Below are 13,682 nucleotides of genomic sequence, written 5' to 3' on the forward strand. Positions count from 1 at the left end.
CCCCCAACCTGTGTTCCATTAACTTAGGAATAGCTGTTTATTTCCTGAACGCGGTATCTCTTCAGTAGAATCCTCCGCGTTGGCTGATGCCGTCACAGATGGGGTTCAGAAAGATATTGGAGTGTCAGTTAATAACATCTGCACTTTGTCTTCTGGAGAGCAGGCAGGTGAGGGTAAGGCTAAAACAGAGCAAAAAAATATGGAAGTTTTTTTAATTATCTATGCGACCGTTGAAATGACGGCCTGGATCTACTCACGGAGGTTCTGGTGTCATTTGCCCTGAAACACTGACTTGCCCATTCTGATCCATCAGCTCATCAGTCCCTGATTTAATGGCGATTATTGTCTGTTTTTATATTATTATTCCTTAGAAGGGTGGTACATGCAGGGAGCGCCTACTGTGCAAACTACATCCGGTTTCATATTTATATGATAAACTTCAGTTGGTGTCGGGATTGTCCATGTCCCAACAAAGAAGAGTCCAAACTTTGGCAGGTTAGGGTTAGTTAGTGGCCGGGCTCACAGGTCTTTGATCAAGACAGTGAATAGTTTAATGTCTCTCGATGACATGTGAATAAAAAAAGAGTGAATGTTTTTTTGTCGCTATGGGAATGTGGTAATGAGAGAGTGAATGTTTGTATGTCTATGTTTTACCTTGTGATCGACTGCCTAGCAGTCCAGAATGATCCCAGAATGAATCCAATCACTGCTGGGAAAGTGGCGTGTGACTCTGGTCGCAGGACAAGCGGTATAAATAATGAATGGTCATAAATCATGCAATGACTTTTGCGACTATATATTTTGGTCAAGGTGCAATGCTCCTCTTCCTTTTGTGGGACTTTTAGGAATCCTCCCTGTCTCTGTGAAAACTTTTGGCTGAACTAAAGTCGTGTCAACACTGTCTGGAAACTTAGAGGACTGTTTTTTTTTGTGTGTGTGCATGTGTTCAGATTATATCCTGTCTTCACACAAGCACGGAGGTCTTTGTCAGAACCTCGATTCTCCCCGTCGCCACAGTGAGAGCTTTTATCTCGGCTATTAATGCTGCTGCAGAGGAAAAATGCCTCCCTTTTTGCATTCAAAGAGAGAATGCGTCTCACCGTCTCTTACATTGCACTTTTGTGACAGTGTTGCCGTTGAACGCCGTTTTTAGCAGGTTCCAGCAACTCTCAGGCCCTCCTCAGCAGAAAACAAACAAATGAGAGAAAAAAAATGTCACTTGCTGAACTTTCTTTTTTGGAAAGATGGCAGTTTGACCTATGTGAGTCAGGGAGGAAGGAAGAGCCGACTGTAGTCCCTGCTGTCACGGCGGCAGCTAATAAACTTAAGTTTTTACTGAACTGCTCCAAACCCCGAGGCTTTCGCGACATATGCACGGTTGTAATATATTTATTTCTTCAGCTCATATCGAGGCAAACACATTTTGTTTCTAAAAGCGCTCTCTCTTGTATGCATTTATTCTTCCACACGTTATACGCTCACATGGTATCACAGCTGCCTCTGGATATTAATTGACATTATACTGCATCTGTTTAGCAGCATGCTCGCTCTTTATAACATTCATCTATTCATTGATTCTTTTATGTGCTTCCATGATCTGATATTAGAAGCCGGGTATTAAAGCAGAACAAGATCAGTGGGTGTTCCTTTATTGCTCCGTTTACTCAAATTATTTATACCTTTTAACTAATTTATGTCGCTTATCCGTTCACCTAGCCACACGCCAGTCTGCAGTCTCGTTGCCTCTCAGCTTTGTTTTTCTTTATCCCTGATTTTCCCACTTATTTGGCTGTCCTCTTTGTCGAACAGGTTATTTATCTCTTTATTTATTTTTTTATTGTCTCTCTTTCTTTCTGTTTTTTTTTCAAATGCCACTGGTTGAATGAAAGTAAATGTCTCCCGTGTGTGTTCTCTGTAGGTCACCAGCCCTCCCGTGGAGAGGCCAGCAGGGGTGGACAGACCCCAAGTCAAATACACCTTCAATGGCAGGTCAGTGCTTTGCAGTGGGGACCGCCCGCCTTGGAGATCATTTCTAATTTCTAAATCATCTCGAACAAAATTATACTACGTTTTATTTTGCATGTACGGCATACTATGTAGTTGTGGAAGCAACTTTTTATTTTCATGTGCGTTTTTGTCCACATGCATCATTATTGATGTTTATGTATGTGTTTTTGTGTCCTACTTTCTCTTCATTAAAACTGTATTCAAATCTAGATCAAGGCCCCTGCAGTTAGTGTAAAGATGCTACATCATTAGCCCACTACAAAAGACCAAAACAAGGTCACACAGGCACACACACTCATTTGTAGACTGGCATACCCACGGTGCACATAGAAACTATGACTGCACACACACACACACACACACATTCCCATCTTAATTTTTTTTTTTTTTATACACACAACACAGCGCAAACAAGCACTAATGAGCGCTTCTTACTTAATACCGTGTCCTCTTTGGGACCGTGTGTTTTTTAGGGTTTGTTTTTTTTCGGCCGAGTGTTTGTCGGAGTGATCCGGTGGCAGGTTCGTGAGCGTGAGAACACAGATGTCTTGGCACTTAGTGCTTACAAGCACAAGTGCAGGTATTTGTATCATGTGTTGATATTTTTTACGGTTTCTTAGAAATTAAACTTTCGTTTATTTCATCATGATTCATAGAGGTTACACTGTCCTGGTGATCAATGTTAGGAATATATGTTGCCAAATCAGGAGATTCTCAATTTAATCAGCAAAACTTTGAAATATCTAAAAAAAAATTTTTTTATTCATTTATTTTTTTTTTTCCAATTTATTCTAGGGTAAGTGTATATATATTATGTCTCGATAATATGATGGGCTGATGCCGCATTCTTTTACTGATGCCGTTATTTGCGAGTAGTTGACGCGCTTCCCGAAGGCATGGCGTCCGGTTCGGTGTCTAACAATGTCAGTGAATAAATTAAAACAGGAACATAAATGTCACACGGGGAAGACAAACAAAGGCCAACCGCTCCAGTAGAATGACTAAACCCACATGAGCGCTGTAACAGCCCCCCGTGTTTGAGCAGCGTATTTGAAAATTGGCTCGCCGCTTTTGTGTTCGAAGGGATTTAATAATACATCATCTGTTCATGTGGATTTGAGCTGAGCGAGTGGGTGAGTTTGCGGCCACTCGTGGGACCGACAAGTCTGTCCGTCCAGTCATTTCTGTGAAAAGGGCAGGTTGTTAAGTTGACATTAACGCATCAGTCCGGTGATGGTCAGCAATTTCTCTTGGTTCTTTTATTATTTAATCTTTTTTTATTTTTTAAATCACACACTCTTCAGATAAACCTCTTTTTATCTGATTTGTGTCTCAAACTGGATCTTAGATGCTGTGGTATGGTGACAGTTGGACCTCACAGTACACAGTTAAACGCTTGTTGTACAAAATGAAGAATACAATTAGAAGGAGAGACAATCTATAATTTAGATTTATTTATTCTTTTTTTTGCAGACACAATACATTTTATCATGATGATGCAACCGTTCCCCCAGCTTTGCTTAGCTCAGTTTGAGTTTCAGGCCATTTTCTCCTGAACCCTACAGGCTGGGTACTGGAGGTTCTGTGTCCCCTCGTCGTCCTAGAGCAAATGTTGACTGTCATTTTAAGTTTCACCATTTAAAATCAAATGTTGAACTTTGAAATGAACGGCGAGTCCCGGTGAGAGCGAACGCTTAATATTCAGAAACACTCAATTAAAATAATTTTGACAGCAGCGGGACGATTCGGCCCCCCTTGTCCGGGTCCCTTCACTTTCATCCAGGTGGTAGCAGCGGTGCTGTTTTCCCGGCTTGAAATCCCGGCGTAAAAAGGGGCTATCACCTCTTTCCATAGCAACCAGCGGCACACGGAGACCACAGAGCATAAACCGAGATTAGATCTTATTGACTAACATTCATCATGAGCTGCACGGAGGCTCTCTGCATGCAATATCTGTGCCCCTGCTCCAACTGCTCTCTGCTGCTATATTATAGTAACATTATGTTCTTGGGCTTATGCTTTCCTGTCACCTGAAGTGACCATAAGAGCGGAATTTAATTAAAGCACTGCAATGAGAAAGTATAAACGGAGTTGAATTAGAGGTTGTTGTTTGAAAATGCATCCAGGCCCCGCCGCAACAAATGTAAATGTAATTATTCCAGACGCAAGCGACTCTCTTCAATTTAATTTCCTTTTTAATTCACATATATCTTCTAATGCACACACGCGCACACTGAAATCATCTCAGCTGTAAGTAATGTAGAAGAGATTTTTTTTTTTTCCTCTTGCGGTCGTCGGGGAAACGATCCTTGAAATTGCAAAGAAAAAAAGTCCTAAATGAGCACAGGAGTGCAGCTATAAATATTCGAAGAGTAAAATATACATTCATTTAATGTGTGTGTTTGTGGATGAGTGTGTGTGTGTGGATCTGAGCGTCTGCTGTTGTCTTATCAATCAGCAGGATTTGCTGTCCCTCCACTGTGTGTTAAGTAACACCCGGAGTAATAGCTTATCATAATTTATGCCACACGGCACAATCCAAAGATGAAAAAAAAAACAAAAAAAAAAAAACTTATTACCTTTGAATCAAAATGTTTGTTTTTATATGGGGGACAAACAGATTTACTGTAAATTGGTTTATTGAAAAAGCTTGGCGAACATATTTCTTCGTGAAACACGGCTCTTGTCTCAGGTGTTTTTTGAAACCAGGAGGTGAAAAGATAAATAGCTTTTTCCAGATGCATAAACTGCCTCTGAATTATTATTTTTTTCCTATTTTGTTCCTTGGGTTAACATTGTTTCGTTCATGTTATTTTTAGATGTCATGCCGGTTCATAACCTCCACTCATAAATTCAAGCCATCTCATCCTCCTTCTTTCCTCCTCCTCGCTCTTAGGCCAGCTCCTTTAGTTCATTATCGATCTGTGGATATCTGTTCGCCCCTCTATGTTCATCACACTTTCACTGCTTTTAAAATCATCTGCCTTTAAAATCCCTAGAATGAATACCTTTAGTGTGTTTTGTGGTTCTTCAATAACAATGAAAAAAAAAAAAGCTGCATTTATAGTTTTGCGAGCGCGATAATTAGCCATCTTGCCATTTGCCAAGCCAACAACAATGCCATGCCTTTTAGCTTTAGCTTTAGCTTGCATTCAATATGCAACTTCTCATCCCCCTCCCATTTTTAATTTCCTGGTTAAAAAGTGCACATCATCCATTCAGCTGTCCAGTTTTAACTTGGATCTTATTTATTTATTTTTTCCTCTCTTGGTTAAAGTGGCCTCTGCAAATGCCTCCGCCGCGCTGTATGAGTTCGTGTTGCCGTGGTAACGGGAAACAATACCAAAAAAAACATCCCACGCCTTTTCCTATAGAGAGACATGTTTTGATTTATACATTATTGTGGCTTATGCAAAATTGCGGGGGATACAAGTCTCCTAGAAAATAAATTAATTAATTATTGACAAAAAAAAAAAAAAAATGAGGATTACAATATCCACTGGCTCTAAATGCACATAGCAGTTAGATAATAATATTTTTTTATAGCACTCAAAATCATCCCTCCAAATGTTTTCACAAATAAAAAATAATCGGAAATTATCATTATTGACCGGAGAATATGTACTGGTATAAGTACGATGAATATGCAGTGATATGAGTGGACAGCATTGTATGGTAGGAAACCGTGACTCTGTTTTTTAAAGAATATTCAATAATCAGTGTTAGACATTTCCTCGCGGCAAATAAGTGACGCGGAGAAAAGTCTTTGTGAGTAAACTTCTAAACCTTTCAACCCCAACTTGCATTTATTATTATTTATCATGCATTCAGTTTTTGCTTCAGGGATTTTCTTTAGGTGAAACTGCACAACGGCTACTGCCGTTTCTAACTTCCTGTCGGCCGCCAACAGTATGTGTGTATGTTTGCATAAATTAGCCCTCCTCCCCCACTTCTAACATCCTCCATCTATCTACTTTGAAGACCGGCTTGAAAAGAGCGTGTGAGGGGATGGATCCCTCTGTCCATTCCAAAAATTGGTGAGGGGGTGAAACGTACCAAGAAGAAGAGTAGTTCTGTAATGCACGTCCTTTTTTTTTTTTTTTTTTGGGTAATTTCTCCCCTGTGTTTCTCTCTTTCATATGGAGGCTCATTGAAGTGGCAGGTGGATAAAGAGAACACCTGCTCTCTTCATCTCCCTTTTCTCTCTCCTCTCCACACTGCTTACTCTTTGTCTCTTCCTCCTCCTCCTCCTTCTCCTCTTCCTCGCTCTCTTTTCTCAACTCTCACCCGTTCCTCTTTCTGTCTGTCTCACCCCCTCCCCACTTCATTTTTTTTTTTTGTTTTTTTGTTTTTTTGCATTGATGCATTCCTGTCAAACATCTCTGGAAAAAAAAAAAAATCAAAAAGGAAATGTAAATGGATCTCAAGTGTTTGCATGTGTGTTCTAGTGGGAGTGTTAGAGATCAGAGGGAGCTGAGGGTGAGTACGGAGGGGGGGGGGGTTGTTTTTCTTTCCATATTAATGCTATTCATTAGCTTTGTCTAATTAATGCACCGCATCCTCCCGTCTCTCATTTCACAATATCTCTCGTGCAGACGGCCCTCATTTCCTACCTTCATTCACTGCTCTTCCCGTCTCGCTAAGTCCTTATCGCTCTCCGTTTTTTCCGCGGGCGTTCTATGCGGCTCGGCTCGGCCCGGCTCGGCCAAGAGAAACCTTTTCCAAGAGTCAACGAACCTGGCAAAGAAGCCGTTCAAAAAGTCGCAGAAACTTCTTGTTTGTTGAATACATGGAGGCTGAGAGAGGTCAAGGAACAGTATGCCAGTGGCTGCCTTTCGATTAAAAATTGTCATAGATTATCTTGGCCTCGGGGAAATACATCCTGTTGAGGAGCAAGATCTCAGTGATTACATAAATTGTAGTTTCATGCTTGTGTGTGTATTCAGGAAAAGACAGGAAGCAGTGGTGGACGTACGAGAGATAGAGAGGTTGAGATTCTCTATGGGTGTGAGGAGGATGGATAGAATAGGAACAAGTCCATCACAGCGCATGCTGGATATGCTGGAGACAAAGTCAAACTGAGATGCTTCGGACATGGACAGAGGAGGGATGGTGAAGTTGGAATTGCCAGGCAGGAGGTTCTCCTTCCCTTCCTTGGCAGAAAGTCCAGGGAGGGTAACTATGGATGGAGACAAAAAGGACATGATGTTAGTTGCTGTGAGAGAAGAGGATACAGAGAATCGGGTTAGATGGAGGCAGATGATTGGCTGTGGTGACCCCTGAAGATGACAGCCCAAAGAATAACAAATTCATATATTCAAATTCATATATATGAGAATGAGAATGAATGCATGAGAACAACTTTATTTATCCCAAAGGAAATTTTTGTGCCAATAAGTGTAACATATATGTATGTATGTATGTATGTATGTATGTATGTATGTATGTATATATACACACACACACACACACACACATATATATATGTGTGTGTGTGTATACATATATATATATATATATGTATACACATATCTATATGTGTATGTGTGTGTGTATATATATATATATATATATATTTGTGTGTACATATACATATGTATATAGACAGACATATAGATGTATAGATGTACTTAAATGTATATACATATGTATGTATCTGTATGTCTGTGTGTGTATATTCATACACACACACACATGTATTCATACGCGTATATATGTATATTTATATATACACCCAGACACTGCTAAGCTGCATGCTAAGCTAATCAACCCCCCCCCCCGCCCCCCCAAGGCACCTCCAGTGTCTCCTACCTCCAGGGACTCTTGAGGCCAATTCTAGAGATTTGAAGTGCTCCACTCCCAGCTGGACCCCCCCTTCAACGAGAAGGAGCGGTGGTTCTCTCTGAATCGCTGATGCTCTCAATGTACCTGTCGAGGAAGAGCCGCCGAGGAAACGTAATTTCGCCCGTCCGTATCTGCAATCTTTTAATTACTCAAAGTTCATCAGCCTCTCTGGCGGCTCCGTCAGAACATCTCTCTCGCTTTCCCACCGCAGGTTCTTTGTCGTTGCCGCGGCATCAGATTTTTATCAGACCGCGACTTTAAAATGACACTTTCATTGTCCCCATCGCTAGTTTTATTTTTTAAAACTCTCCCTCTATCACCTTTGCATTCTCCTGTCTTCGCTATCCACGTTACCGAAACCTGGATTAATTGGGAGTTAATCCCGCTGTTTGTCTTTCAGCGAGAGACGCAGACAAATAGTTAGGAAGACAAGTTGTTTTATTTTTTTTGTTTGTGCTTTGCGTCGTCCCCATCTGCCCGCTGGCATCAACTGTTCTCTCTTCAGGGTTTATCGGCATCCGCGGCGCTGGAGTTCGCAGGGGTTTCAGATTGGGGCAAGTAATCTGAAGGGGGGGACGGAAGGAAGCAGGCGGGCATGAGAGGTCGTAACCCGCCGAGCGCAAAACTTAAGTTCAGACAAACCCATTTGGAAAAAAAAAAAGAAGCCACACACGCAGGGAGCGCAGAGAAGGTCAGGGGAGGATTAATGGCTGCGCTCTGATAGATTAACTAATCAAACAAACAAAGGCGGCAACGCACGCACACACACATTTCAACATAGGCAGAATGTAAATTAGATACACACTTGAACAATCCAAAGCACACAGACAGTGAGAGATTGAAAGAGGGGAAGAAACCCATAGAGATGAATGACACAGAGAAGTTCTGACACACACACATGCACACATACTCACACACATGCAGAAAGCAGTTGTAGTTTTGTTGACTTTCATGCAGAGAGCCGGCTTTCCTTCCTCCGAGGACGTGGTTGGCAGACATGGATTAAGCCCTTGACAAAAAGTACTTTTGCAAAAAAAAAAAAAAAATACTGATGTACCATTTCAGGGAGAGTAGCTTTTCTTTTTTTTTTTTCGTACTGAATGAACCCATATTTGTTTTTTTCTTTGTAACCACCTTCGTAGTATGGACTGCTCTTACTCCATGCTCTGTGTGGTTGATTTGGTTTGTTTGACCCCTGCGAGTGTTGTGTATGTATAAATGCACACACACATTTTGATCAATCGATGAAAATGCACATTGAAATCTGGAGCTCCTCAACCATATTTGCAAAAAACTCTTTGAAATGATAGTTTTGTGTTCAGTTACCCTCCCCTTCTTGTTCAACCTTTTTCATATATATATTTTTTTTTCATACTTACATATATATATATATATATATATATATAAAAATATTTTATATTTAAATAGATTTTATTTGTGTGTTTGAAGCCTAACCAGAACAGTGGAGATCCTGGGAGAAGACAGTCCCCTCGGAATCCATGTGGTCCCCTACTGCTCATCACTCAGTGGCCGGTGAGTTAGTGGATGGATGAATGGATGAATGGATGGCTGGACGGTGCATGCCTGCGCACACACACACACAAACACACGCACACACACACACAGCAAATAATTATCTTAATAAGATTTTATTAAAATATTTGTCCATTCTAGGACAGTCGTGTAGCAACAAATCTGCCGCTGGCTCTTCAGCCACATCTGACAAAAAGTTTAGTTATGTATATTTGAAAAACAGCAACACTGATATCTGCTGCTTTGCTAAAATACCATACTACAACATCGCCCCTGCAGAAATTGCAGTGTTTCTACAAGATCTGTCAGTATGTTAAACGTTATTCTGTTTGAAAACCTAAAATGATAGAAAGTAAAATTGTGTCTCACTCCCTATTGTGTTTTGAGGGGGTCTAGACGCAGTATAGACTGGTAAGATCACAAAGATGGGAAATGAGGAAAAATCGCCCAGCTTTGCGGGACTTTTTATTTGGGTGTGACAGTCAGACAGTGGATGGGGATTTCCTGACGGAGAGGAGGATGAGTTTTTTTTATGGCTGTTCTCATGACTCACCTGACCCCAGCAATTTCCTCCTTAAATTTCCTTGTCTGCCTCGTCTCTCATCTTTTGTGTTTTCCATATTTTTGTTTCCCACATCCTCTCTTCCTTCTTTGAACACTTCCTCCCTCAATTTCTTTTTTATTTTCCGAAGGTTCCCCCCGTCACTCTCTGCCCCCTCCATCTAATCCCGGCTGACCCCGTCCTCCCATCTTCCGTAGAATCTCACTGGATTTCACAGGCTGTCTGTGAATGTAAGCGCTGTCACGCATGTCTCGCTGTCAGTCTCAGGGCTGTCCTTCAGGATCCTCACATCTTATTTGTGGCCAGGTTTCTGTCTTTTACATAAAATCCACTTCGTGGCTGACAGGCTAATTCTGACCAATTGCAGCTGGCCAATTGTTCTGACTGTTAAAATGCTTTGTGTAAACAAAAAAAAACACGTTTGCATGTAGAAAGATGCAACATGCTGACTCAGTCGTCGTCACACACCCTCAGTGCTGCTGTTAATGGGCTAAACCGAAATAAACACAGTGGAACCTTGACTTATGAATGCATCAATTTGCGAATTTTTCAAGGTACACGCTGTTGATCAGAAAATTATTTTAGTTGTCTCATGATACGTGATGAGACCTGAGTGGCGAGCCAGTGGGATGAACTTCTGACACCGGCATGGCCGCTGGTGTCCACTAAGTGCTTAAAGCAAGATGGCTGCGCCACCCATCGCTTGGTAGTGGAAATCATGGAAAAACATGAGGGAGGTGTGCGTGTCATCAACTTGCCCATGAAGAGATTGAGAAGTTGATACCGTGGCCGAGAGCATCTGTGAGAAGGCACGACATGTTTACGGGGGATTTGGTGCTGCAGACGGCGAGAACATCAACAGACAAGGCATCGGAAGAGACTTTCGAAGAAGCGGTCGGAGATGGTTTTAAAAAGAGGACCGGCTTTCACTCCGTCGCTAAATTAAATTTAGCGATATATTGTAGCAAAGTGTGCAAGTTGCATTGAGCAATACATTGTAGCAATAAATGTGGTGCAAGTAAGTTAAGTTAATCTTTCTGTCGCCCTTAGCCTCTACATCTGATCTTTATGGTGAATACACTTGATAAAACCTGTTTATTTCTTTTCAGTTTATTTCTCTTTTATTATTTTGGATATGTTATTTGCTATTCATGAAGTGCTTTCGTTTATTTGTTTGCTTAAAAACACGTAACAAAGGCCAGAGCGGGGAGGCTAAAACTGACTCACAGCGTTTCAATTCAATGGTGAAATCGAATTTGATAAACAAGTACATTAAGTTACAAGCTCGGCCGCAGCATGAATTAAACTCTTAAGTCAAGGCATTACTGTATTCTAGACCTAACAAACGGGATGGTCGAGAAATACTAAATGCTAATCCCATATTTAGATTCCCATTGGCAGCGAAGAAGTTACAAAGTGTGGTTTGGCGTTAATATTCTCATCTTCAAATTAAAATCAAAATGCTCATCGGAAGAAACAAAATGGCAACATTTCAGTTGTATTTTCAGCTGCTGGGCTGCTGACCGTGACCCCGGCCACAAGACGGTCTTGCTCCGCAGGGCTTATTAAAGGTCAAAACTGAAATCCCAAACCTGGGGTTTAAATGAAGACTAAAAACTAAACTAATGCCGTTGCAATCCAGCCCCGCAATTGACATGTCACAGAACGTAGCTTCAGTCCCTCGTCCGTGTGCTCCTGCTAGGTCCCTGGGCCTGTTCATCCGCGGTGTGGAGGAAGACAGCCGCTCCAGGAGGGAGGGCTTGTTCCAGGAGGATGAGTGTATTGTCAAGATCAACAACACCGACCTCATGGACAAGACTTTCAGCCAGTGAGTGCAGCACCACTTCTTTGTGTGTGTGTGTGTGTGTGTGCGCGCGTGTGTTCTTCTATTTCCTGACAATGGCTTGACAATTTTCTTTTTTCACCGAGCTGCTTGGCAATTGCTCTGAGCAGAGCTTAGTTGGACTCTTTAAAAGCAAAAGGAACAGGTCTTTGAGGATCAGAAATCTAGCTGATAAGCAAACTTATTTGACCCTGTGATTTACAAAAAAAGGATTTACAAAAAAAAATCATACAATGCGATTTCTAATTTTTTTTTTGATTCTGTCTCTCTCAGTGGAAATGTACCAATGATGAAAATTTTTAGACCCCTCCATGATTTCTAAGTGGGAGAACTTGTTAAATCCCAAGGGGATCCAACACTTATTGACCTGACTTTATATATACATATATTTTTTTATGCAGTAAAACTCCAAAAAGCTGTCCTTTTTTTTTTTTTTTTTAATAATCCTAAGTAAGGTGTTACAGTCGGAAAATCATGAAACTCATATAGTAAAAAAAACAAACAAAAAAAAAACGTTTTTTTTTTTTTTTGCCATCTTGAAATAATTGCTGAAGTCATTTTTTGACTGAATGATTTTTGTTTTTTAAATCTTACAATTCTAAATCAGTTCCTTCTTCAACATGGCTGCCTTTTTTGTGTTTTCTGAAAAACTAAGAAATATGATTATTTTAAGAAAGATGATGACGATAGGCAAAATAAATGAGCTGATGTGATAGAGGGGTTGTGGTGTCTACTGAAGGGAACAGCTGACAGGAAAATGAAGAAGAGAGGAGAAAAAGAAAAAAAAATATATAAAAGGAAGAGCGAAAAGAAGAAAAAGAAAATGTATAAATATAAAGACGGAAAAGACAAAAAAATATGCCTATAGAACCGAGAAAATTATTTTGATCCCAGGTAATAAAATATTATTGGTGTCAGACTTCAAGATAAATAAATCACCTGAGCAAAATTAGATGGATCCTTTCAAGCTTGTCCAATTTAAATAGAGGACCACAAGTTTAACGTTGTATTCATATCACATTCATATCTTATAATCATAAAAAAGTGTTTTCTTTCATCCAGACCCTTTTAGGTTGTAAATGTAAAAATCCATCCTTTAAATTATTCCAATTCATGGACTCGCGTTCACTACAATTTATTTTTAATTTTCTAAAATTGTAATTTATTCCTTATTATTCCAGCCTGTTTAATTCTATCCAAAGAGCTGTATCTTGGTCGATGTATTTGATTTGCAGAGATCGTTTGAAGTTGAGTCGAGCCGCTCTCATTCGCCGTTCCCCCCCTCCTATTGTCACACGCCTTACATAACACTTGTACCGCCATCACAGAGAACCCTTGACAGATGTGCGGAGAGCCGGTGTCTGAGAACGGGCTTTTGTACGTCTGCCTGGTCGATCTTGTCCCTTTCAGGAAAAGATTTGTCGGCGATTCACCCGAGACCAGATGTTTCCGCTCGAAGTTGGCTTGTTATCGTCGGAGCACCTGAAAAGAAACAGGAGACGGAGATGTTACACGATTGCAGATACGAAAACCACAAAAGCAGCGCGTCTAAATGATTACTGCAGATTGCAGGGACATATGTGAATGTTTTAATGATTACATCACATTATGGCATCTGCACAATCTAAACAATAGCGCTTGTCCAGTATTCAGCGCCGTAATGAGATTATACGCGAGGGAATTTTGTGCTGTGCTTGAGGTAAATGGATTAAAATCTAGGAAGGTTTGCATTATTCAGAGGAATGCACAGTAACACATATTGTGTCAGTGTGAAAACAGTGTATAAAAAGGACATACATGGAGCAATCAAGATGTTGCATTAGGCAATAACAAAACTCAAGAAAAAAAAAAATATATAGTTAGTATGAAGAAAACACGGACAAAAAAACAATC

At 40.6% G+C, this 13,682-nt stretch overlaps 1 protein-coding gene across 1 annotated transcript in view; it reads left to right on the forward strand.

Moving 5' to 3' along the window:
* pard3bb (par-3 family cell polarity regulator beta b) overlaps window positions 1-13,682 on the forward strand; it is a 224,842-nt gene that overhangs the window by 53,832 nt on the left and 157,328 nt on the right. The window contains exons 5-7 of the mRNA XM_086145295.1: window positions 1,919-1,989; window positions 9,301-9,384; window positions 11,649-11,774. Coding sequence (XP_086001421.1) covers window positions 1,919-1,989; window positions 9,301-9,384; window positions 11,649-11,774 — 281 coding nt within the window. The remainder of the gene's footprint in view (window positions 1-1,918; window positions 1,990-9,300; window positions 9,385-11,648; window positions 11,775-13,682) is intronic.

This window comes from Fistularia commersonii, chromosome 4, assembly GCF_037954325.1.
Source record: "Fistularia commersonii isolate RoL2024-O1a breed Wild chromosome 4, RoL_Fcom_v1.0, whole genome shotgun sequence".
NCBI lineage: Eukaryota > Metazoa > Chordata > Actinopteri > Syngnathiformes > Fistulariidae > Fistularia > Fistularia commersonii.